Genomic DNA, 25759 nt, shown 5'->3' on the forward strand with positions numbered 1-25759 from the left:
TATATATTACAAGGAATAATTTGCCTGGTGGACTAATTTGCAATAAAAAATAAAATGATAATGTCATTCATCCACGTCAGCTGATATTTGGGCTTACTGATCTTAAACAGTCTTTCTTCTCTTATAGATAAAAAATAATTTTTACAGGGGGAATATTTTACGTTACACCAGCCAAGGAAAATAAAAACAGTGTAATATAAAATATTCCCCTGCAAAAAATTCTTTTTTTATTTATAAGAGAAGAAAGGCTATTTTTTAAAATCAGATATTTTTGGTACTTATCAGATGAATTTCTGTACAAAACATATCTAAGAACACTGCCAGACATATAAATTAGCTTTGTGTGAAATTTGCAAAAGATAGGCTAAGTCATTTCAGAACCTATGAGGAAGGAACTTACATACGCACACAAAGTGACTTTTATATAATAGTCGAGATATAAACTGTCCAGGGATTGTTAAATAAAGCGAGAGAGAGAAATTGAAAGTAACTGCAGCCACCTGCCCTTCCTTCTTCCCCCTCATTGTCTTTTGTTTTGATGTTGGTAACCATGTAATGCTGGTGTTGATATTTGCCATTTTACTTGATTTAGCCAGGAAGGGGGGGGGGGGTAATGATTCAATGAGTTTTCTTTTTCTTTTCAACTATTTCACAGAACTAAAATAATCACAAAGAAATTTTACAAACTAAAATGATAAAAGATGAAATTTCATGAAACTGGTAGTATTGGTGATACAATGGTTACAAACGCAGGCCATGGGCCCTGTGTGCTGTAATTCAGTTGGAGACATTGCTCCACTTTTACTATGGATGCATACAACCATCACATGGTTTCCACCATGAGTGGTCAATTCTAAACACTAACACTTGAACAAAGATCAATTAAAATAGTTCTTTTTTTTTTTTTTAGATTAATTTTTCACAAAAACTGATTTCCAAAAACTTTTGCATTGCTAACAGAAAAATCTTGACAATTCATCGAAGGACAATGACGTTTATCGCTATAATCCATAGCTTAATCCGTAATATTGAAGAAAAATCAGAATACCAAAACAATTTTACACTTTTAATCAAGATGCCATTGTTGACCTTCAGCTAGGATTAAAGTATAGTATCTGTTTTGTTATCAATCGGTAAATTCAGGGTACTTTTTTCAGACTGGGGCAATTTTTATGTTTGTCATAATCCAGAGTGCCTCTTTTTTTTTTTTTTTTTTTTTTTTTTTTGAGAGTTAGATTTGCCCCACATAAAAAACCTTGTGTCTAACTCAGCCCTTGTGCAGAGGAGAGTAAATAAAAATTCTATAGATTTCATTTTAACATCTATTACATATGTTGTACATGTATAATAAACTTTATGGCATGTTTCTATTATCATGCTTTTGATGCTTATTTAAAACTAGCTGGGGTATCCGGCATTGCCCGAGTGTTTACAGGTGCGTGTGTGTGTTGGGTGGGGATCAAAACAAAAGAATAAGCGAAGTAACAACCCTGTTTAAATAAAATTAAAAAAAAAAACAACAATGTTAAAACTTCTTTAAAATAAATCATTGCTCGGTGTTAAAGCTAAAGAAAAAAAGTTTTGGATCGAACCCGAATTTTGTAAAAGTCGCTGTAAATAAATCGCAGCCCGCTTTCCCAAATTTTCAATATTATTATCTAGGGGGTATATAAACACTTCTAAGCGATAGTAACCCCCACGGGACCATCGGCGAAAAAAACCTTTGAGACATACAAAAATGCGCGTGCTGCATTTGCCTTTTATATATATATACTAGCGAGGATGTTTGGAGGTGTGTGTGGTTTTGGGTAAATCAAAACTCTGAGGAGGGGTGGGGGTTAAAATAAAAAAAAAAAAAATGTTTTGGTAGGTAAGTATGAGGATCGAACCCGAACCCTTGAGGCAAAGTTGTAAATTAAAGTGTGGAGAAAAAAGAAAGAAAAAAAAAAAAAAAAAAAAAAAAACATGCGACGTTAACTATTGCGCCACCGCGACATGCTGACAGAAACATGTTTGAATTTATTTAATAACTTAAATTAGCAGGTGCACGTTTTAATGACTTAATGAGGTCAACTTTTGACTGCGGGATAGCGTTTCATTTAGTGCGGGAATGCTTTTTTTTGCCCCAATATTGGAAAACCTTTTCATGATATTTAAAAAGAACGCCATGATTACATATCCTAACGTTTCATTTAAAAATATAATAAAAACAAAAGCAATTGCACTTTCATATGTATCAATTTTTTTTTTTTTTTTTAATATCGGTTTATTTTTCTATGCAAGGATTTTTATTTATAAAGTCAGTAATTAGCAACGTAGTAGACTACAAATTAAAAGTCAAATAAAATTGAAAACTATTTTTATGATACTTTTAATTTTCAGTACCTATTTACTTGCCTCCCCTACAAGGGCAGAGTTAGATACAAAGTTGTTTTTTTTATGTGGAGCAAATCCATCTCTCCAAAAAGAAGCATTTCAGATTCAAACAAATTTACATTGCACATAATCTTTATCTATACTATTACATAGCATACATATGTGTGTCTCTGAGTATGAGTTTGTTCCCTATAGACTCTAAAAGGACTGGGCTAATTTTAATGAAAAATAACAAACATACTTTATGTGCCTAGCAGTGTTCTTAGATAGGTTTTGCATCAGATGTCTTCTGATAAATATCGATAATCAAAATAATCCAATGTAAGTAGGAACAGGCGATTTGACCAAAGTCAACACCTTATACAGCCTAACATCACAAGTGCATTTGAGAAGTTTTATTATAACACAAACCAAAAGGCCCAACATATAAAATCATATGACAAGGACACATTCTAAATGAATGTTTGTGCTTAGAGCACAATTGAAGCACGATACTTGACTTTTGCATTTTAAACTTTAATGTAAGCCATTATATATAAAAATTTTATAAAATCAGCGGTAGGTTCTCTACAGTTTAATGTAAATTACAATATATTGTGGACTAAGTCACTGCAGAGAGGTATGTGATGCTTCCTTCCGGTGCACCGTGGTGGGTCCCCCAACAAGAGCAGGCAATTAATTGATTTAATTGAAAAATGGGTGATTTCACAGATTTTGATGACAATATAGTCAACAAATGTTTTCGACTTCTTTCATTCAATCCCAAGCAATGTTTGGTCTCCCTGCTAGTTTTATATAAGAGTATCAAGTTTCATGAGAATAGCTTAAAAAATGGAGAAATAACTGAATTTTTTTTAATGATAACGTCTGCATTTTGGCCAAATTTTAAAAGAAAAATGAAAGACTAATTTTGACTCTTTAAAATTCTCATAACTTTTGAACCACTGATGGTATTTTCATAATTTACACCATTTTCAGCTGTTTTATTAAACTTTTTACTAAAATAGCAATTAGAAAAATATAAAAAATAAAAATCCACTTGTAATGATACCCCACATGTCTAATGTGCGTAACTGCCTACAATGTGAAGCAGCAAAGCTCTCATGGTTTTCGGAAACATCCCCCCCCCTCCCGTTCAGAATTGTTGAAACATGGAACCAAACTGCTTCATTACAGGTTTCCAATAGATGCTATTCTTTAAAACGACCCTTATGATTCCTAAAATTCACCACAATGACATGTCCAACCTTCATACACATTTGACGAGTTACAAAATGCACTTTTTTATTATTTCATGTCTTAATAATCTCTCGCAGTATTATTTCAACAATATGGATATTGTTTACTATCGATAATTTATATTGACATTTCGAAACAAAATACTAGATTGATAACAATGACTACAAGAGTTCTGAAGAAATTCGAAAATAGTTAAAACAGGTTTGTATTATTTGAATTCTTCGGACTACTGTTCTCATCTCGAGTGTTATTTGCACATTTCTATGTAACCTCTGACCTTTTATAGGTGTAGCTTGTTGAACTCTAGAATCTTTCTGTTGAACTTGGGAACACGCATTGAATTTCAAACAGAACCCTTTATTTAATCCACGGGAGTAGAAGGCTTTCATTCTGTCAGCCATGATTGGGTAAAAGTTCTAATTCACAATTGTATTTTCAGTGCCACCTGCAGTAAGGATTGAACCTTCAGAAATTTAACTGTTACAACTGAATTTTCACTAAGTACTTTATCCACTGCGCCACCGGTCCTTGCCGACAATCCCCAAATAATATGAATAATCAATCCTCTCAAAAAATTAAATTGAAACTGGTTGTTCAATAAATCTGAGTATTAAAACCCCACTCATCCTTTTCCAAATAGATTGATGCTATACTTTTTTTTTTTTTTTTTTTTTTTTTAAATTTCTTAGACTTACCTGTTCGTCTAAGCGACGCTGCATTGTCCAGCAAACCAAAGAATTTTTGTTGTCACCAGTTTTCTTTTGAGTGTTTTAGGAATGAACAAATACTGGAAGAAAAAAAAAAAACAATATTAGCAACTTATAGAAAAGAAAAAGTCATATCTTCAAATATTTTAAACTTCATAAAATTTTGAGTAAAGCAATCAGTTTAAAATAAAAAAAAATATTTGCATGCAAAATAAATTGAGCTCGAATCTTGTTTCCAAATTTTTTCTTTCAAATCTTAATATTTTTTGGATCACTAAAAAAAGAAAAAATTTAATTTTAAGATTTTTTAATCTACAAACTATTACATATTGCAATCTGGCTCAAAAGTCTGAAATTTTTCACTTTTTAGTGATTTTAAAAAATTGACATTGTTACTTCTAATAACTAAATTGACCTTTTATGCAAAATATCTTTACCATAAAATAGAAATGTAAATATCTACAAGACAACACTGCCGCTAATAGAAATTCAAGTATTTTTATACAGGGTGAAATGATAAAAAATTGTCACCCTAGAAAAGACATGATTCCAATTCTGTTTCATGAAGACCAGTTTTCTTTTGTTGTTGCAGACCATCTACTAGTTGGGCAGTTGTGTACAAATCCAAAGAGCAATAAGAGCCTTCCATCAGGTCTGAAAATGATAATGTTAAACGAGCGAAATCAGAGATGCGCTACTGTAGAGTTAAAAAATCTTTTTCTTCTCCAGATATGTCCGCAATTTATCGTTCCACCCTGTATTGATCTGTTTTTTGAGCTTTAGTAAATTTAAAATAGATGATTTTAATATTTCAGAATATCCAAATGATGGTATCTAAAAAAATTAGAAGCTATTCCGCACTTGGACGTGCTAAAAAAAAAAAAAAAAAAAAAAAAAAAAAATTTTTTTTTTTTTTTAAGAAATTAACCATTTCTTTAAACATCTTGAAACCAATCAGGTTGGAAACTTTCAAGAATGGTCAAACTGAGATTTTAAGTCATGAAAAATTTGGATAAAAATGGATAACATTTCAAAAACCTTGCTTAGTGGAATCACCTCAAAGTTCAAAATTATATTATTTCAAAACTTATGTTACTGAAATAATATTTAGAAAGCCATTCTTAACATTGTAAGTATTCTGTATTTTCATCTCATGATTTAATAAAATATTGTAAAACTTGAACTTAACTTGAAAATACTATTAAAAAAAAAAAAATAGCATGGTAACATAAGTGCATAAACACCAAAATTTCAATTAAATCTCATTCTAATCTTTAATAAAGTAGTTAATCCTAATTTTTCAAATCTTTTTCAGTTTTTTTTAACTAGGTTTTGTTGCACTTCTTTATATGCCTTCCAATCTGCAGTAGTCTTCAGTGCAATACTCTTCTATACAAAGTCTTCTTACCATTGCGTTGTTAATAAAAAAAATATGCACAACCGATGTGACGTATGACTAGTTAGGAAAGTATTCTGTTGCTCAAAATCGTCATTTTTTTGGACGGTCAAAAAGAAAAATTAATTGCATTAAAAAATATTGAAATAACAAAAGCAACCAAGTAAATGATGAGAACCAACTGATCCAGTCACTTTGTTGCGGTTTTAACTTATTTGTTGCAATTAATTTAAATGCAGTTGTTTACTTAATTAGTTTGATTAAAAAAAAAAAAAAAAAAAACTTTGTATTCCAAATCCATACATAGTGCCACCTTGCAACTTACAAAGACGATCCGTCACAATTCTACACATCTATATTATCTAAGAAAATAACAATTTGGTTCAAGCATGGTTTATATATATATATATATATAAATAAATAAATGTTCACATATGATTCTAGAAAAGTAATTTCAAGGTTATGAAGATTTTTTTGGAAGCAGGAAAACAATGTTTTTTTTTTTAATTTAATATTTTATTTTTATATTTCAAACGGTCCTCCGATCTTGTTTATTTCACTTTTTTGCCTATTGAAACAACTTGTAATGATTTAAGTAAAAATCCCCGAGATTGAAATAAAAACATACACACATATATATATATATACATATATATATCTATCTTCTGTCAAGAAGTGACTATCTTTCCTTTGCTTTATTGTTGATTATTTATCCATTTCCATGTACTTTTTAAAATAATCTTTTATTTCATTTAATGTCTTTTTTCTTATATATATATATATATATATATATATATATATATATATATATATACACATACACACGGAGATGTGATCAAGATGCATTTTCTATCTTCTGTGGGAACGAAGGTGGCTCTTCAGACCAGTCCTGCTCTTACAGCCATATATATGTGTGTATGTGTATGAAATGAAATGCTGAAATGGTGTAGGATTACAGATTGTATAATACTGTAAACAAAGTCCAAACAAATATTAGTATCAATATTTATAAGATGATCCCATAAAAAAAAAAACTCAATATGCGAGATAGAGTAATAATATAAATGGAAATTCTGAGTTAAATGAGTTCTGATTTCAAAAAAATTGTTTGACAAAGGAGTACAAATAATTATTGAAGGTTTTTTTCCTTAAACTTTATTTGTAATTCTAAATAATTTAACTCAGAATTTTTATATTTCTTATTTTGTTCTAGTTGAAGATGGACCACCCTACTGGATGCCAGACATTCACCCACTATCTCATACATTCCAACTGAGATCACTAAGATTCTAACCGTCTCTTCATGTGCAATTGCTTGAAATCTCTTGCACTTGGTTCACCGAGTATATTTATCAGGTAGTTTTTTTTTTTTTTTTTTTAATTCTTTTTCATGAGTTTGATTGCGCCTATAATTAGTGGAATGATAGAAATCTTAGGATTCCAGTTTGTTTTTACGTCATACATACTACAAAAGAAAATGCTACCTAAAAATAGTTTGCTGTTTTCAGAAAGAACAAGGTGAGAATTTTTAGAAAATTCTCAAACACTTGGAAGAAATGATATCTGAAACTATGAAATCAAACGAATGAGTTATTCAAGGAATATAAAATGCATTTGGATCATGTATGGATTTATATGTGCCATAATCACATTTACAATATACGCCAAAATCATGTTGACACACCAGTTTTTGTTAGATCACCAAAGTTAAGCAACACGGGTGACTATTTGGGAATACCAGGTGCTGCAACATGTAGTAGGACAGACATTTTCCTGCAAAAGTTGCAAAGACTTAACGTCATCGTCTCCCCTAACAGGGGTATACATGAAACTGGGGATCGCTTGTGAATTTCATACTCCCATGAAACTTCTCCCTTTGGAGGAAGCCGGTTAAACCTGCATAGGGTGAGTGCCGCTTTGGTACAGTATTTGGACCATAACAAAATGATAGAATTCCTACAACTTAGAAACATTTTAAATGCCTGCATTAAATCCATACAGCAACACAATCGAACCAAATGGAATATGCAAACGATTGCGGACATATCTGGAGAAGAAAAAGATTTTTTTTTAAATATATTGAAACAAAAACAGATGATCTTTTTATTAGAAGAACATTATTGTTCCATTTTGAATAGAAATTCAACATTAACTTCACTGTGAAAAATGATCCAACTTTAAAAATGGAGAAAAACAGTGTTATTGAAATAATTCTTTAAACGGATAAAAAACAAAGTATAAATTTATTTACATACAACCAAATCTCATTTTTCACAACATTTGACGGAACCACCTGATATTAACTCCCTGTGATGAAGAAGACCTAACATTTTCATTGCAAACTTTGCTTTCATATAAGTTGTATTGCTTGAAGAGATCTCTAGTTACTGGTAACTAGCTGACCGAAACATGCTCATGACTGTGTAGCAACATTTTATTGCTTATGTAAAAACAAAGATGTTTATACACAATTAGTAAATGAAAGATAAATCTCTGCACTTATTTCAAAACTACATTTTTACACCAATAACAATCTGCTAATTTTACAAGTAATTTAATAGAATGAACTTGCTGCATTGCCCCCCCCCCTCAACATAAATACCTCCAACCGACTGGTCAATCAACAAAATCTCACTCTTTCACTGTAGAAGTCCTCAGACTTTGAAACTCTCTCCCTGCTCTTATTTCCTTGACGGCATCAACATACTGAAATTTAAATGTAAAGTAAACAAACATTTCGCTGCACAGCTCTCCACTTAAAATGCTCTTGCAGGCATGGCCCATAATTAATGTCCAACTGGAAATGCGCCTTGTGTAGGATCTATTCAAATAAACTAAAAACAATTTTTTTTTTTTTTTTTTTTTTTTTTTTACATGGTAGTCACCACTTATCAAGGCCCGGAAGCTACTCAGGGATAAGGGCTATCGTGGGTACAGTAATCAATGGGATAGCATCATAGTAATTGTTAGTAACGGTTTATCAGGAATTTGTTTACTTGAAGACATCCAAGTTGTAGTCAGGTGGGAAACAGGCAAACAGAAGAGTTCCACAGGCGTGCACTTCTAAGAAAGAAGCTTTGTTCATGGAATCTACGTTTTGATTTAGGCACAGATAAAGAGTGGGGAAAATTATTGAAAGTGGTTTCAGCTAGACGGGTGTTTTTCATGAAAGATTGGCGAGGAGGAACCAGAGATTGGAGCTCAGACGAGCACTTGTCATGGAAATAACGATAAAACAAAGACAGGCTCGCAAGTCTCTGTGGGAGAGAGGTTGCAGGGTAGAGAAAAGGGCATCACCCACTAAGACACAGTCTATTTTGTACTCTGTCAAGGCGGGATAGGCTGTTTTTAGCAGCACCAGCCCAGATGTGGCAACAGTACTCCATCTTTGGACGTACTTGGCTTTTATATAGATAGTGAATTGCATCAGCAGTAAAATATCTTCTGGAGCAGTAGAAGGATCCCACCATTTTTTCAGCGATCTTGGCAACAGACTTGATGTACATGTTCCATTTCAGATCAGGAGTAAAGGTCAAGCCCAGAAGCTTGTCAAAACATGGAGCCTCCCCAAAACGAGAGCCATCCATTTCAATTGATGCCAGATGAGGATCAGAGTGTTGATGTAAAGATAGGAGCTTGGTTTTAGATGCATTAAAAGTAACCAGCCACCTCTTTCCCCATTGTACCATACGCTCAAGATCAGAGGAGAGAGAATTAGAGAGAACTTTGTCATTTACGGCCTTTGATGTGTTGCCATAGATGGTTGTGTCATCAGCATAGACATCAACCAATGATTTAAATATGTGTTTTGAGAGATCATTGATGTAGATCAGGAAGAGAGTTGGGCCCAAGATGGACTCCTGAGGGACTCCAGAATTAATACCGTGAGCTTCTGATTTCTGCCCATCAACCACTACTCTTATGAACCTATCAGAGAGAAATGATTCAATGATTGAGAAAACATTTCTAGTTATACCGTAGTTGGAAATCTTGTGAAGTAGGCCTTTATGCTATACCTTATTGAAGGCCTTTGATATGTCAAGGGCAATTGCCCTAGCAAGGAAGCCTTTGTCAAGAGATTCGCTAATCCTATGAGATATAACCGTTAGCACATCTGTGGTACATCTTGCAGAGCGGAAACCATATTGCATGTCACTAAGAAGGTTGTTTCTGCTGAGGTGGTTGACTACTACTTTATTTTATATGGATTCCAACAACTTACTCATGACACACAGGACACTTATTGGTCTGTACTGAGAGAGAGATGACTTATCACCTGAATTCTTAAATACAGGGCATACTGATGAGGTTTTCCAGGGTGTTGGGAAGCACTTCTCCTTAAGGCAACGTTTAAACAGTTTTGTAAGTATGGGGGCAAGTTCTGGTTGAAGCTTTTTCAACACTATAATAGGAATGCCGTCAGTGCCAGTTGCTTTACTGGAATCAAGGTTCTTGATTAGCTTGGCGACCTCACGCACAGATTTTTGTATGTTGCATAACGTGTTGTCTGTTATAGGAGGAAATATGCAGAGTTGATGGCCTTCGTCGCATAGGGTAGAATTAGCTGCAAAGTTCTTGGCAAATAGTTTGGCTTTGTCTGATGCTGACGAGATGACCTCAGGTATTTTGTATACAAATATGAAAAAAGGTTTTATAGACTAACTTTTCACTGAATGAGAAATTTTCAACAGTAAAAAATGCAAGTCAGTGATGAATGAAGTTTGTTGAATGTGATGAGAAATTTAATTCAAGTAAGATAAAAATATTTTAACATTAAAAATAAAATCAATAGTTAAAAGCTACACCGTTCCTTAAGTTTAAGATGGATGAAAAAAAAAAAAAAAATGAGCGTATATTTTAAACTTGTTTAGTTTTTAAAATTAAATGTCCAATACATTCAAATGTTTACTTGATTTTTATTATATAACAAAATACAATGAAAACTAATAAAAAAAATGTTGCTTTTATTTCTTTTCCTTGCTTTCAATTGAATTTAAAAAAACAAAACAAAAAAAAGCACATTCACTTATATTTTTAGTAATAAAGCCAAATCTTTAATATCATATGCACTGTAGATTTCAATCAAAATATGTTTTAATAGGTAATTCAATATCTATTCAACTGAACACAAACAGCAACTGACTAAAGTATTAGTATTTTATGTAATGTAAACCATCATCTTTGGTTTAATATCCATTTTACATGTTGGAAAGTTTGATAAACAGATTTCCAAACTAACTTCTTTCTGACCAGGTTTTTATTTATCCTCCTTTTTCTTGTTTTTTTGTTGTTGTTTTTGTTTTTGTCTATTTTCACAACACAAGGACACTTGTTATTTCCATAAGGATATGTGGTGCAGCAGATAAAGTACTTGGTAAAATTCAATTATAAACATTACTTTCTTCTAGATGATTCAATCTGCAGTGCAGGTGACACTCAAAAATACAACTGCGAATTACTTAAAACATGGCTCACAGAACAAGAGCATGCTACCTTGCGGATTAAATAAAGGGTTCTAGTTAAAATTCTGTGCTGTTTCCAGAGTTCAATAAGATATGCATGAAGATTGGGGGTTATATCGACCAAAAGGCGAGATCATTTACCTAAGCACATATTTAACATATTAGACATCCATTGTATCTTTATATCATTTCACTCCATGCAACACATGTCCGCAACCCTCACTGGCCCAGTTTCACGTTCATAATCACACTACATCCATGTGTCTGATGAACCCTCTACTTGATTGATAGTTATAATGTTCTGCAGGTTAATAATGGCAGAAGTTCCCTGAACTTACTCCACCTTCTAACTCTTACAATCATCATTATTATGTGCACTCCAATGGTATCACCGACCATAGGAACAAAACTTTGTAACAACCTCAAAAGCTTCATGTAACAGAGTTGCTGATGCACGTGCAGCAGCAGCGACATCTCACAAATGACCGAGCTGTGGCGGGAGATGATGTCACAGTGGAAGAAAAGAAAAGCGGAGAAAAACAATGAACCACATGGGCGACCAGAGGAGTTGGGAGCACAAGTTAGTGAAAGAACTTTTGAAACAAGATGCAATCCAAACTTTGAAAAAAAAAAAAAAATGATTGGATGACCATGCGCATGAGGAGAGTTGCATTCATAGCAATGGAGAGAAAAGCAGATTAAAAAAAAATCCATGGTGGCAATTGAAATGGAGCAGACATGTAGCTGCGGGAGGAGCATGTGTTCAACATACGCATATTAAGTATATATAAAATAGGAACAAATCATAAAACGTGTTAAGATTCACGTTTCACATATCGAACCTGTAATTGGCATTCCATCAACCACTTTTAAACTTTTGTTCACTCCAAACAAAGCATATTGCCACTTGAACGTAAGGGGCTACTATTTGGGATGATGTTGAGCAGCCAGATGTCTATTCACATTACATTTTAACTTCTGCATGTTGGCACAGTTAGGGAAGCAAGAAACAGAATTCCAAAGTGCAGCAGTCGGAGGGAAGAAACTTGACAGGTTTTCTGACATCTAGGGACCTCAACAGTGACGGTGGTTGCGGTTGTGGAGGTTGGCTTTTGTCGCTTGTTGGGAGTATGTACATCAAGAGGGCACAAATTCTCGAGTTCAGAGCACATTAAAGTACTTGTAAAACAGATGGGATAGAGTTTGGAGTTTGGCTGACAGTGTGGGATCTATTCGGTTTGACTAGTGGTAGATGCATTAGCCCAGATGTGGCAACGATATTCCATGCATGGGAGAATTGTCACTTTTTTTTTTTTTTTTTAAATCAATTTTCACCCGAAACAAGGCACACGCCACTTTGAGGTAGGGGGCTACTATTGGGGACATAAGTTGCAGGGGCATTATGAAAGGAGATGAGTAGCAAGATGTTTGTTCACATTAACTTGAACTTCTGCATATCAACACAATTGGGAAAGCAGAATCTTGGAAGGGAGTTCCAAAGTCTTGCAGTTCTGGGGAAGAAACTATTGGAGTAAAAGGCTTTCTTACACCTAGGGATCTGTAAAGAGGTGGGACTTAGTTGCTTATTGAGTTTGTAAAGACATTGAATACTCTGATGGGAGTAATTTTTCCCCACGATAGAGGGAGCTTAGCTTATTTGCATCAGCGTTGGCAATGTCCTCGATGCATCCGTTTTAATTCACGCTTCCTGTAAATGTTAGCCCAAGGAGCTTAAAAGATGTGCTCTCAGCTAAGGTGTTATTCATTATGGCAGTGGTTGAGGTCTTTTTGTAGTTAAAGGAAAAGAGTTTAGTCTTAGTAGAACGTTACCATCTACTTACAGCCCAATTCCACAATCGACTGAAGGTCGTTTTGTGGGGTTTCTGCCATTTCTCTGGATATGTGTACATTCGCCTCACTCTCGTGTCTAACTAAATTAGCAGAAATGGTCATTTACTTTATTTACTAAAAATAGATTTCAAAACCTATCCGAAGATCATAATTAAAAGTTCAAAGTTACGACAGAACGAGAATGTCATAAGAAATGGTTAGCACAAAATTTTAAATGACCATTGATCAAATATTCGGAAATTACGTGAATAAAATATGGCTGCTTATGAAGATTACACCTGCATCAAGAAATGATGAATCAGGGCAAACCTGAGCTAAGATCTAATAACAAATCTCATCTGTCTGTTTAAATGTATGTATGTATGTATGTCTGCCTAAAACTTTCGACAAAGGCGACGGATTTTTACAAGATCGGTATCGTTTTGAAGCTCGACCCTTTGCACGACAAATATCAAAACATTAGCTGAAAACATTAATTCCTTCATCCTTAACTGGGCACTTTTCTACAAGGAGGTAGGTTGCTTTTTTTGCCAATATTTTCGAAAGTCATCCCCTCTTTTCGATTGACTAGACTTAATCTAAACCTTCACCACTTGCAGTTCAGTGATGGATGCAACAGCAAAGGCGTCATGTTTTTTTTTTTTTGGGGGGGGGGGGTCACATTCTTTTCCTCCTTCACGGTACAGGTTCGAGCCTGCCGTACCTACTACCACTTTTTTTTTTTTTTTTTTGCTCAACACACATTTCCAAACACCTAGGCAACACCAGGTACCTAGGCTAGTTTGAAATAAGAGAAAATCATGTGAAAGACAGAATGAAATATCATTTTTATGAGTACAGTATATACATGATGATAATCTGTAGGTTATTTTAATGAAAATGGATTGTACTTTTTTAGCTTAATCTCAAATAGATTCAGACATGCACGATCTGAAAAGCTTAGTTGTAAAATATAATTTCTTTGCAGAAAAGCATCACTCAGTGGACAAGTCCTTCAGCATTAATATTTTCAGTCAGGTCTTTGGAATCGGTTATATTGCAGCGCTTTTTATAGTTATCAGGTTTGATATTCTTGTTATTGCTGTAAGGGAAAACTTTCGGAACAGTCTTTCAACACAAAAAAAGTTGAAAACCCGATTCCTCTTAATTGTAATAGTAGTAGTGGTGGTGGTAGTAGCAATAACAGACCAAGAATCTTTATTAGTTTTTTTCATATTAGCCTCCAATTCACCATTACTTTTGTATATTATATTGTATATACACAGGTTTACAAATTAATTGCCGTTACTATTTATATACAACAAATTAAAGTACGACAAACAACTCCTGGTTTTTTTTTTTTTGGTTTTTTTCTTTCTCCACAAAAAATCTTTATAAACCAGTTATATTGTTTTTCATACTTGAGGGAATATTTTTTAAAAATAAGAGTCAAACATAAAAGTTTTCTTAACTTAAAAGAAAAAATACTTGTTTACTTTTTATGTTTACAAAAAAATTTTTTTTTAATGTGAAATTATTGAATCCCCCCCCCATATCTCAGCCTATCAATATGAAAATAAGGATTACTTTCTTTTTTTTTTCTTTAACACATTTTAGCGTAAAGAAATAAACAAACTGGCATGCAGTTTTTTGTTTTAATTAAAAGATAATACAAAACGCATGTGTAATATTAAATAAACAAAATAAAAAATTACTTGAATTATGTATTTGTGTAAATGGATATAAGGCAGGCAAAAATTGCCTTCTTGAAGCATGCAATGAAGGCAATGTTTTGTGAAATTTTAATGTTCAGAACCTATATATATATATATATATATATATATATATATATATATATATATATATATATATATACACACTAGCAGCACACCCAGCATTGTCATAAGAGACAATTAGATATTATTTTAATTCATGAAGATTACATATTTATTATTATAGAGACAATTCTCTGTTGATTATTATATTGTACCTAATATATAGTAGTGAGATCAAAACTAATATATATATATGACTTGGATGCCATCAGCTAGAATCAAAACCAAAACATACAACTCTCCAGCCTCATTCCTTAGCCTCTGAATCACGACCATACTCATATTTATAAATTCATCTGCCATTTCTTTTTTAAAAAATGGAATCCCCGATCATCAAAGGCAAGATTCAAACAAGCAAGGATACCCAGACGATCCACAGAGTTTTATAATTATTAAGATATGGAATATAATATTAACACTAATCTTACAAAATTGATTAAAAAAAAAAAACAAAAAAAAAAACTTTAAAACCAAAGGTTTTTTCTTTTTTCTTTTACTATGAATAAATCTTGTACTTTTCATAATTCGAAAAGTATTTTTTCACATTTCAAAATGTTTTTTTTTTTACTAGTGTATTTTTAGTAATGGGATAGGAACAAATTTTTTTTTTTTTTTACTAGTGTATTTTTAGTAATGGGATAGGAACAAATTTTTTTTTTTTTTTACTAGTGTATTTTTAGTAATGGGATAGGAACAAATTTTTTTTTTTTTTTACTAGTGTATTTTTAGTAATGGGATAGGAACAAATTTTTTTTTTTTTTTTACTAGTGTATTTTTAGTAATGGGATAGGAACAAATTTTTTTTTTTTTTTACTAGTGTATTTTTAGTAATGGGATAGGGACAAATTTTTTTGTTTCATTTTTAAAAATTAAACATGCATGTTGGAAATAGATTTTCAGGTGTGAGCTATGAAGTGTGGTTCTGAATAGCAACAAAATTTTGTATTTTTTTTTTTTTTTTTTTTGATTATTCAATCTATTATTCTTATTATTCTTATCTAAATTGTCATTTTCATAACGTTTTGACTGATGTAACCGGTAACCTTCATCAGATGTATCTTGCTAAACTCTGAAATTTGCCAGGGATTTTGAGTGGAAACTTATTCAATCCATGAGTAGGTAGCATGCTCGTTCGTGTTCAGTCAGCCATGACTAAGTAGAAGTCTCAATTCACAATTGCATTTTTAATATCATCCACACTGGAGATTGAACCTTCAACCTCCAGAAGAGTTTCACTCAGAACTGAATCACCTAGTACTTTATCCGTTATGCTGTAACACTTTGCATTATTGAGTTCAACAGAAAAAGATTCCAGAGTTCAACAAGATACATTTGAAGAAGGTTCAAGGTTACATTGGCTGAAAAGTTGTGAAAATGACAATTAAGATAAGAACAGTAATCCAAATAACACAAATTATCACTTCTCATCTCAAAATTTCAAAAAGAAAATTTTTCAGGGAAAAAATAGTATGTGTGTGTGTGGGGGGGTACTGATCTTCCTTTTTATTCTATGTAGCTATGACAACAAAAATATTTTTAATAGTTCTTTTTTAAGGGCACTGCAGCAATGTACATTGAGCACCATATTAAAGTCATCCCTTGAGTTACTAATAGTTTGTAAGAGGTTAAAAGACAAAATAACAGAAATAGTGTTCAATAAAGGTTACGGTATAATTTGTTGAAAGTTCTTATCAAAAGAACATTTTTTGCAAACCAATCTTAAATGTGTTTCAAAAAGAATGTCATGATAAATGTGTCCATTTCATGGACATCAATTATTTTTGCAAAGAACAAACTATTTTCATAAGTTCATCGAATTGTCAAAATCCGAAAGTACAGGATCTAAAAGGTCGAGAGGAAGCAGATGTTGGGATAATTTTGCAAAACCAGCAGATGCATCAGACATTGGCTGAATATCAAATCTTTGGGACGCATACATTCATCTGGTATATTTTGACTTGAAGTATGCAAAAAAAAAAAAAAAAAAAAAAAAAAAAAAAAAGAAGCTTTTCATAGCATTATACCTTTTCATGAAAGAATGTATCAAGGGTAAAAAATGATTGAACTGTTTATAAATGCAATGTTTCGAATGCTAGTTCATTCACATCAGTGAAGTGAGATTATACACCAAAAAACTGTCAAGAAAAATGCTTGAAAACTATTCTCTCTCAATGACTTTACATTATTTGAAATCTGATATGTGAATTAACCACCAGTCAAAAACCAAGCGATAAAAGATGATTTACCTGCATGCAAGATCATAAGATAAGCTGTTTACCACAAATATTGATTGCTAAAACAACCAATCTGTTTTCATCCTGTCACTTGTGAGCTGCTTCTGTTCTGATAGTAAACTTCATCTATTATAATAAAGAGCAGTTGTATGTGTATGCATGTCCAGTTAAAAATTGAAAACTACAAAACACTCATCAAGTTGATATTTTCTTGATTGGTGATGCCCCGGATGAATAATAGCTAAAATTCATCATTTTTTTTTTTTTTTTAATACTTGTTTAAACTGGTGCAGATTTTGTCAAGGAAGGTCAGTTTTTCAGCCATTTCATGTACTAAATAAATGGAAGTAACTGACTTTTTAATCAAGGAATAACTTCCCTTATGCAGACTCATTCCTAGAAGAATTTATAAAAAGAAGCATGTGCCCAGAGAGAGGAATGTGCTAGACAGAGGAGAAAAAAGTGAAAAAGATAGAGAAAGAAAGAAATAAGAGTTTTCATAGAAATCTTATACTTTTCCTAGGTAACCCTATTTGTCTATTATATAAGGGGGAAAACGTCTATGTCCCACTAAAACTTGAAATATACTTTACAAACCTCTATAAAGTTTGTGTGTGTGTAACATAACTGCAGAAACTATCTAAAATTTACAAAAAATTATACTTTGGGAGGTCAAATGGCCATTTTTATTATTTAATCTTATTGAGAAGTAAACAATTAAAAATGGTTATTACGTAGTGAGAATTAACTGATGATTTTCACAGAGTTATTTCCTTTATGTCAACTCAAGTTATGTGTGAATGTTCATAGAGAGGCATGTTGCTAGGCAAAGAAGGAGGGAGTAAGAAAGAGGAATAGAAGTTATGTTACACTTTTGCCCTAGGTAATGTTGGATAGACCAACCTAGTTTTAATTAAAGCAAAACTAAAATAAATTAACTGTTTCACTTTAAAAAATGCACAATTTCTCGTGGGCAACAATAATTGCTGATTTTTACAGGCAATTTGTGTCATTAAAATTTGCAAATTCCAGTTGCTGCTGATTGTTAGAAATAGATTACTTCAACGATTGTGCAACATTTATTTTTCTCACTTGAAGTAAATAAATATTTAAGCTGGGGGGGGGGTAAAAACTTATCTAAAAGATCTTTTTTCTCTACAATATTTATTAGCGTCTTATCAGTAACCTAATCTATAAAATTATATCAACTTTGATTTTTTTAAAGTAATAAAGCTGTACCGTCCCAAACCCATTATATTTGCAAACAATACTAATACACACTCAGCGAATGCTAATATCAGCAACAGCTGACTTGTTATTAACATTGTTTATAAACAAGAAATTAACTTTTCAAAGTAAGAAATTAATAAACAAAATATGCTGTGATTTTTTTATGGGATGAGCCCACAAGTAATTAAATATTAACTTCGGATTTCACCGAAAATCTAAATAAAAAGAAAGCTCAGTTATGATAGCACATGGTCCTCTGCTCAAGAACCTTGCTGTCCCTAACGTTGTGTGGTGTAGTCTTCTCTTCTGGCAGTGTCATCATCTCTCATATTGACGGCTGCTGAGCTGGTGCGCATGGTCTCATAAGTATATATAAAACTCGAAGGAAAACAGAAAACATATTGTTAATGTCAGTTGGGTTATGGGTGCATGTGTAACACTATTGCAAGGAATAGGCCGTCCAGGCCTCTTTGTTGTTGGTTGGCATCAGCTTATCTTGAGCCCCTAAAGCTTTCTCAATCTGGTCCGCACCACAACCTGCGTTCAATTGTGTCAAACTTGCTGTTGTCGCAAACCCAAGACTGTCCTAACCCATCCCCACCAGTCATAAAAACAGTCACAAAACCTACCAACACTCCTAAAACTAACTCTAAAATAAATTTACCTTCTTTGTCGCAATCACCTTGACCAACAATCCCACCGTAGCTTCCTTTTGTGCGCCTTGTGGAACAACTTCCTTTCCATTGTCTTTCCACCAACTCCACTTCCTATACCTTTGTTCTGATAAACGTGTTTCCTCTTTTTCTTCTTAACACAATATCACAGTCATATCCTCTGTGATGGTTGTCTTTACACAATACGCTTGCGCCACCTAGACAAAGAGGATTACATCGCTAATTAATTACCATCCTGAACAACAAGCGGCATCTTTGAACTATCAAAGATGTCGCTCAAATAAGAGGTTGGCGGAGAATATCAGTCAGGACAAAGTTGAATCTAAGGCAATGAATGTAGGAGACGGCCCTTGTCAGATTTTCAACTTCTGTGCATCAACCACTCTTATTGACCAGGTCTCACAACCGCAGAGGAGAGTCATCCCCAAAATAAATTAGTAGATATACCTTTTGATTGATATTTAAATCACCAGAATTGACCTCTGTTACACTCTGCCCGAACAAAATAATGGTAGATCCAAGGTACACAAATGACTTTACATCTTAACTATTGTCTTCTGGGTGTTGACACACATGCCCACGTGATAAACACTTACATCTTGTCCCCAGTTGACCTCATCAAAACCATCTCAACATATCCTAAGTCTAACATGTTCACTTTACTCCACTATCATCTCCGAATAGTCCTCAGAGAGCATAATCAAGGTATTGAAGACGTAGTTAAAATATAATTGGAGAGAGCCCATCCCATTTGTTGTCAGTTTCCACCTTAAAAGGTATCCAACTCTTGTTGGCCTGCAGTTTAACTCCAAGTGAAAAAACTTTGCAGAAACACCATTAGCCTGCAGTATGCACGGAAAGCAATCTATATCAACAGAGTTCAAGGTAATCGAAAAATCAATGAATCCCTGAATGGCAGGCTGCTGCTTCTGCGTTCAGCGTTGTTCCTGAGTGAGACAAATATTAGAAATTTGGTCAAAACAGCCCTTTCTAGATGAAAAATGCCCCTAGTCATGTGTTTGGAGGTTGTTGGTTTTCTGGAACGCTTTCATCAAGGTTGATACCTCTGTAATTCAAGCAAAGTTTCCAGTCCACCTTTTTGTAGGAGGGTAGGTAGATTACTTCATTCCTGTTATCAGACCTTGATCGCTCACACACTATTGAAGATATGGCGTATTCATGTGGCAAATACCTCTTAAGTGGCCTTGTACATTTCTGCAGGAATTCAATCCTGGTGGCCAGGAGGTGAGTGATGATTTTACATTAAATTCAGACATGAATACAACAATTTTTTTTTTTTTTTTTTTAATTATTTCTTTCTTTCTACTGCCTACTTTTTCAGGTTGTTTACATTAACTTACACATGCTTATATAATTGTTGGCAATTACAAACAGTTGTTTATAAGAGAACAACAAAGTGTGAATGCTAGATGAGATGTTCGATGTGTTTTGCATGCATAGATGGACAACAACCTGGATGGCCGAGCAAACTTTCAGTCATTTTTTTGGAAGACTTCAGGAGACATATCGTTCCAAAGCTTCAAGCAATAGAAATTTTAAAGATTTTATGTCTGATCCTTTTTCTCTCACATTTCATTTCAGTTAATTCAAAGAGATCAAGGGGTTTCTCCCTAGTGTTAACACATATCAGAGGACGGTTTTAAGAATAGAGGTCCCTTTTAAGGCTGCTGTGTTTTACTGCAGCTTGGTCTTCCAGGGATTGTCGTCGTTTTTCTGTAATTGAAATAATTCTTAACAGTAAAATACATTACATTTAGATCTGGATTTCTTGTGGGTCTTTCGTTTGGTTCAATGAAATCCGGAGTATTGTCTTTTTCAGTTAGGCAACATTGCCTCTTCTCCTTGTAATGTACGAGTTGTTCCAACTTATTTTTAGTTTAATGATGATGTAAAATACATGCACACAGTAACACGCATCAGTACATGATGAAATGCGCACAAATACAGAATGTTGACCTAAAATTATAATTTTCTGTTTTTCATACTCAAATTTCTTTTCAACATGAAGTCAGCATATTCGACTTTGTATAATGCAGACTTTTGCACCAAAAACAATGGCTAAACAATAGGCTATGTTGAGATTGTTTGACAGAATAATCCCATTAAAATTATTGGGGATAATTTTACAAACCTTTTTTTGTTGCAAGAGATGGCAAAAAATTTAAAAAATTTTTTTTAAACATTTTGAATTTTTAAATAAAATTAAAAAATAAATCTGGTATAAATGTCTAATTCATCCAATGTACAATGGTGCCTCCATTCAGTCTCAAAAGATAATAGATAACCCCCTGTGCATGTAACTGTGAGGCAAAGGTTGCGCAATCTCCAACTACACCTCTCCTAAATCGGCACTGTTGAACTCCAGTGGCAAAAAGTGTTAGACAACTGGAAACAATGCTGAGATAAGCAGGGAGCACATATAGCAACTGGAATTCTCAAACGGTCACTCATTTTAGTACTGACCAGGTTCAACGTTGCTTAACTTTGATGATCTAACGAGAACCGATGTGTCAACGTGATTATGCTGTATCCAGTATACAAGAAAACATAAGCAGCATCTGTCACGAAATACTTGTATCGTTTATAATGTAAGCAAGACTATAATTGTTTGCTTCTCCCTCCCTCCCTCCAAATGAACTTAATTATTAAAAATTGTAATTAGTTAATTCTTTAGTAGGATTTCTTTTAATGCTATTCTTCACTTTTCTGAACCTCTACACTTGACAATGCATGGTTCATGAATAAAATGATTCTATCGCAGTAATTAAAAAATAAAACGTGTTGTACTAAATGATACAATAAACAGAAATAATGAAAAAAAGATTGTTTTTACAATACAGCCATATTAGCATGTTATGAAATTTAATTTCTCAGCCAAAATATTTTCAAACAAATTATAGTTTTTTCTCTCTCTCTCTCTCTCAACAGAGTCGAACTTTAGAGTTTTTGTCTAATTCAAGTTGGACATAATTTTCTCAAGAATAAAAAGATGCAGCCAAAGAAGGTCAGAGTTTACATCAGTCAAAATGCTGCAAAGCAAGAATAGTAGTTTGAATAGTCTAAATAATGTTTTTCAAGAAATAAAAAATATTTAAATAAAAGAGTTTATTTCTTGTTTTATTAAATTTTCATAAATATTTATTGAAAACTTAGATATTCTGTATCGATTTAAGCACTGATTTTTTTTCAAAAATTCCAACAAGTTAGATTGGATGGTATATATATAAAAAAAAAAAAAAAAGTTTCAAATTAAAACTAATCATCTTTTAACAATTCTGATAGATAAACAACTTATCCTCACTTATATTAATTTATTTTTATTTCGGACTATTAGTCTCATCTTTATTAGTTGTTTTTTAATCTTTTTATTGGTTTATTTATTCACAACGTTTCGGACAACTATACCAATAAAAAGATTAAAAACAACAACTAATAAAGATGAGACTAATAGTCCGAAATAAAAATAAATTAATATATATAATGCTCATCTCAAAAAAACGAATTCCAATTAAGGAATAATATATATTTATCCTCACTTATATATAAAAGTGTGTGTGTGTGTGTGTGTGTGTGTGTGTGTGTGTGTGTGTGTGTGTGTGTGTGTGTGTGTGTGTGTGTGTGTGTGCGCACGATTTTGTTATATATGGACTCAGAAATGGCTGGACCGAGTGTTTAAATTTCATACAAACAAATTTTTTTTATGTGTCTGGAAGTGTTCTTAGATGGGTTTTGATAAGTATTGAAAAGCAATATCAAAAATCCTTGATTAAAGAAAGAAACAGATTTTAACTAAACATAACACCCCTATACAGCCTAAGACCACGTATATTTGAGAAGTTTTATCACTACACAAGCAGAATGGTCCGGTATATAAAATCAACAGTAGGTTCTTTGATAAGACAGACGCATTCGAAATGAAGGTTTCTGTTTAGAGCATCATTGAACCATGATGCTTGACTTCTGTATTTTAAACTTTAATTCAAGCCATTATAGAAAAATAATTTTATAAAATACAGTTAATTCTCTACAGTGCTATGTAAACTACAATGTATTATGGACCAAGTCATTACAGTATAGCATGCAAAGCTTCCTCTTAGTGCATTACGGTGGGTGCTTGATTAGAGCAGGCAATCAATCAATTTGATTGAAAAATAGGCGATTTCAATGATTATTAAAATATTGGAAGTGTAGGACATTCATTCTCATTCAATCCCGGACAACGTCAGGTCTTCCTGCAGTGTTAACTAATTCTTAAAGTCTCATCATTTCCATGTTCACTTAAATATCAGTTTATACAAATGCAGTCATGTGTTTTGACAACTTTCAGAAATTAACTTTCACATCTCTAGCAAGATCATTTTATCCCTTTCAAATCTTTTGCATTAATTTCCACCTTTGCCTTCCCTTGTAAACCGGTTATGTTCCTATTTACTTGCCTCGCCACGAGGGCAGGGTTAGACACAAGGTTGATTTTTAATGTGGAGAAAATCCAGCTCCCAAAAAGGGACATTCTGAATAGGAACAAAAATAAAAATTGTCTCAGTCATGAAGGTTTTTCCTCCATTGACCGGACAGAAAAGGTGAAATGTAGCATCAGAACAGATACTACACTGTGGTCTTGGCCTGAAAACTTTAAATCTTCTAACCCAAAATATTCTTCATCCATTCTTTCAATGTCACCAAACTTATCTTTTTCTCAGGTCATAAGCCAATCCGAGATATGCTCATATCATTCCTCTCTGTGCAACACATTGTTTTCAACCTCACTGGTCACATTCAGGGCTTAACATTGCAAGTCAAAAGTGTCTTTTCAAATCTTTATTTTTTTATTTTCAATAAAAAGAGCAAAGTCAAATCATTTAAACAATAAAAGGTTTAATAGATTCTTTTTAATGAAGGATGTTAAAAAAAAAAAAAATTCTGAAGAAATTTGAACGTTTATATTTTCAATTCTCAACATAAAATTTGGTGCATATTTATAATTACACTTATTTAAAATAATTAAAAAAAATAAAAAATACAGAAAAATCTTTATTGATGCACACACTTGTCATAAAACTAAGATCTCATATTCCAAAAATCACGTGGGTTTGGCTAGTAACTTTTCTATTCAGCTAGTAAATTAAAATATTTATTTGACAAAGATCAAGTAGTCAGACAAGCACCAGCTCTACTATGTGCTCCAATCATGTCACTTGACTTTGGCTGGACTCACCCAAGAACACACAGCATCCTGGATGAATGCAGACTATGCATGACGGTCTTTAACAGCCAAGATAGTTATGAACAGTGAATCCCGGGACCAACAGTGACTATCATATACCTGTGGATCAGAGATAAGTTCAACGTCAGCTTCCTTGGCGTAATGATATTACTAAGCTAACAAAACGCTATAGTCTTGCCATACAAATATACCATCTCCAAATTTGTTTCCATTGTTAAACAATTCTGACATGCAAACTGGTTATGCTCTCTCAATCTATGTGTAATTCTACTGCAATACTCGTGTCCAAGACTTCAAGTACCACAAAATATCTTTCTGAAGACTTTACAACATTTCGACCATTGATTATCGCTTTGATAACATCCACTTTCAGACATTCATTTTCAATAGCATTCCTCCAAGTGTTAAATTAAACAAGTATACTTTTCATTGTTTCATTGGCAAGTACTAACTCACAAGAATATTTTCCAAACACAAGAAAAGCAACAAACTAGGTACAGAACATTGATGTATGCCTACTCAAAAACTAAAGCTACCACTAAACGTGCTGTTAATTATGAGACTACTCTGCATTTCTGTACATTGCTTGAACAACCATCAACTTAATTTATGCAAAATACCCGGACATCTTGACATTCTGTCAAACGCTTCATCTTCGTTACATTTGTCTTAGGAGTAAATACGAGGTGCAACGATGTCACCCCTACAAAAGATGGCATGATTCCATTTCCGTTTGATGAAAACCAGTTTTCTTTTTTGTTGCAGACCAATTACTAGTTGCCCAGTTGTGTACAAATTCCAAGAGCGATAGGAGCCTTCTATCATGTCTGAAAGTGACACAATGTTCAATGAACGAGATTGAAGATGCACTGCTGTACAACTCCTGCTCTCCACTGATCCAAGTTATGACAACAGGACCATTGCCAACACTCTCAAAATGCATTGCTGGATTGCCACAAATAACAGGGACATGCCCAGGGTAATGAAAACAGTTTCCGGTCATGGTTATGGTCTTTGGTGTGGTTTCAAGTGAGGGCCACATCATGCCACCTCACATCTTCAAAGTCGACTTGAAAGTCAATATGAAAGTGTACCTGGACGTGCTGAACAGCGTAGTGATCTCCTGATATAATCAAGTGACCGCTGGCAGACCCTGGGTGTAGCAGAAGGACTCGGCGCCGGCCCACAAGTTCAAAGAGACTCAGGTTTGGCTTCAAAAGAAGTGCTATGACTTTGTACTTTTCTCTCACTGGCTCCCCTCCTCCACCGAACTGAACTTGCTGGACTATTTTGTTTGGTAAGAACATCACTAACATGACCTCCTACAACATCAAATCTAGCCTGACTGCTGCTATCCGCCAAGCTCCAGTCTGCGCTTGTGGAAAAGGCATCCTCCAAGTTCCGGACTAGTATCAAGGCGGTGATGGAGGCTGAAGGTGGCTACATTGAATAGATGCCAGCTCTACTACATAATCAAGTTACTTGAATTGATTTTTTTCAATAAAAGTTTTAAAATAAAGCTGTAGTTTTC

The 25759-nt window shown here is 33.3% G+C and overlaps 1 protein-coding gene across 13 annotated transcripts in view; it reads right to left on the reverse strand.

Annotated features, from left to right (window-relative positions):
• The window catches only part of LOC145245726 (paired amphipathic helix protein Sin3a-like), a 173177-nt gene that overhangs the window by 107321 nt on the left and 40097 nt on the right, over window positions 1–25759 (reverse strand). For 10 of the 13 annotated variants that reach the window (XM_080107278.1, XM_080107274.1, XM_080107277.1 and 7 more), the window contains exon 2: window positions 4311–4402. In XM_080107278.1, coding sequence (XP_079963404.1) covers window positions 4311–4334 — 24 coding nt within the window. In that variant the 5' untranslated portion in view covers window positions 4335–4402. Of the gene's footprint in view, window positions 1–4310; window positions 4403–4853; window positions 4972–25759 lie in introns of those variants that run through there. The other 3 variants (XM_080107276.1, XM_080107272.1, XM_080107281.1) reach the window with 1 other exon arrangement.

This window comes from Euprymna scolopes, chromosome 23 (genome assembly GCF_053919585.1).
Source record: "Euprymna scolopes isolate OS-2025 chromosome 23, ASM5391958v1, whole genome shotgun sequence".
Lineage (NCBI taxonomy): Eukaryota > Metazoa > Mollusca > Cephalopoda > Sepiida > Sepiolidae > Euprymna > Euprymna scolopes.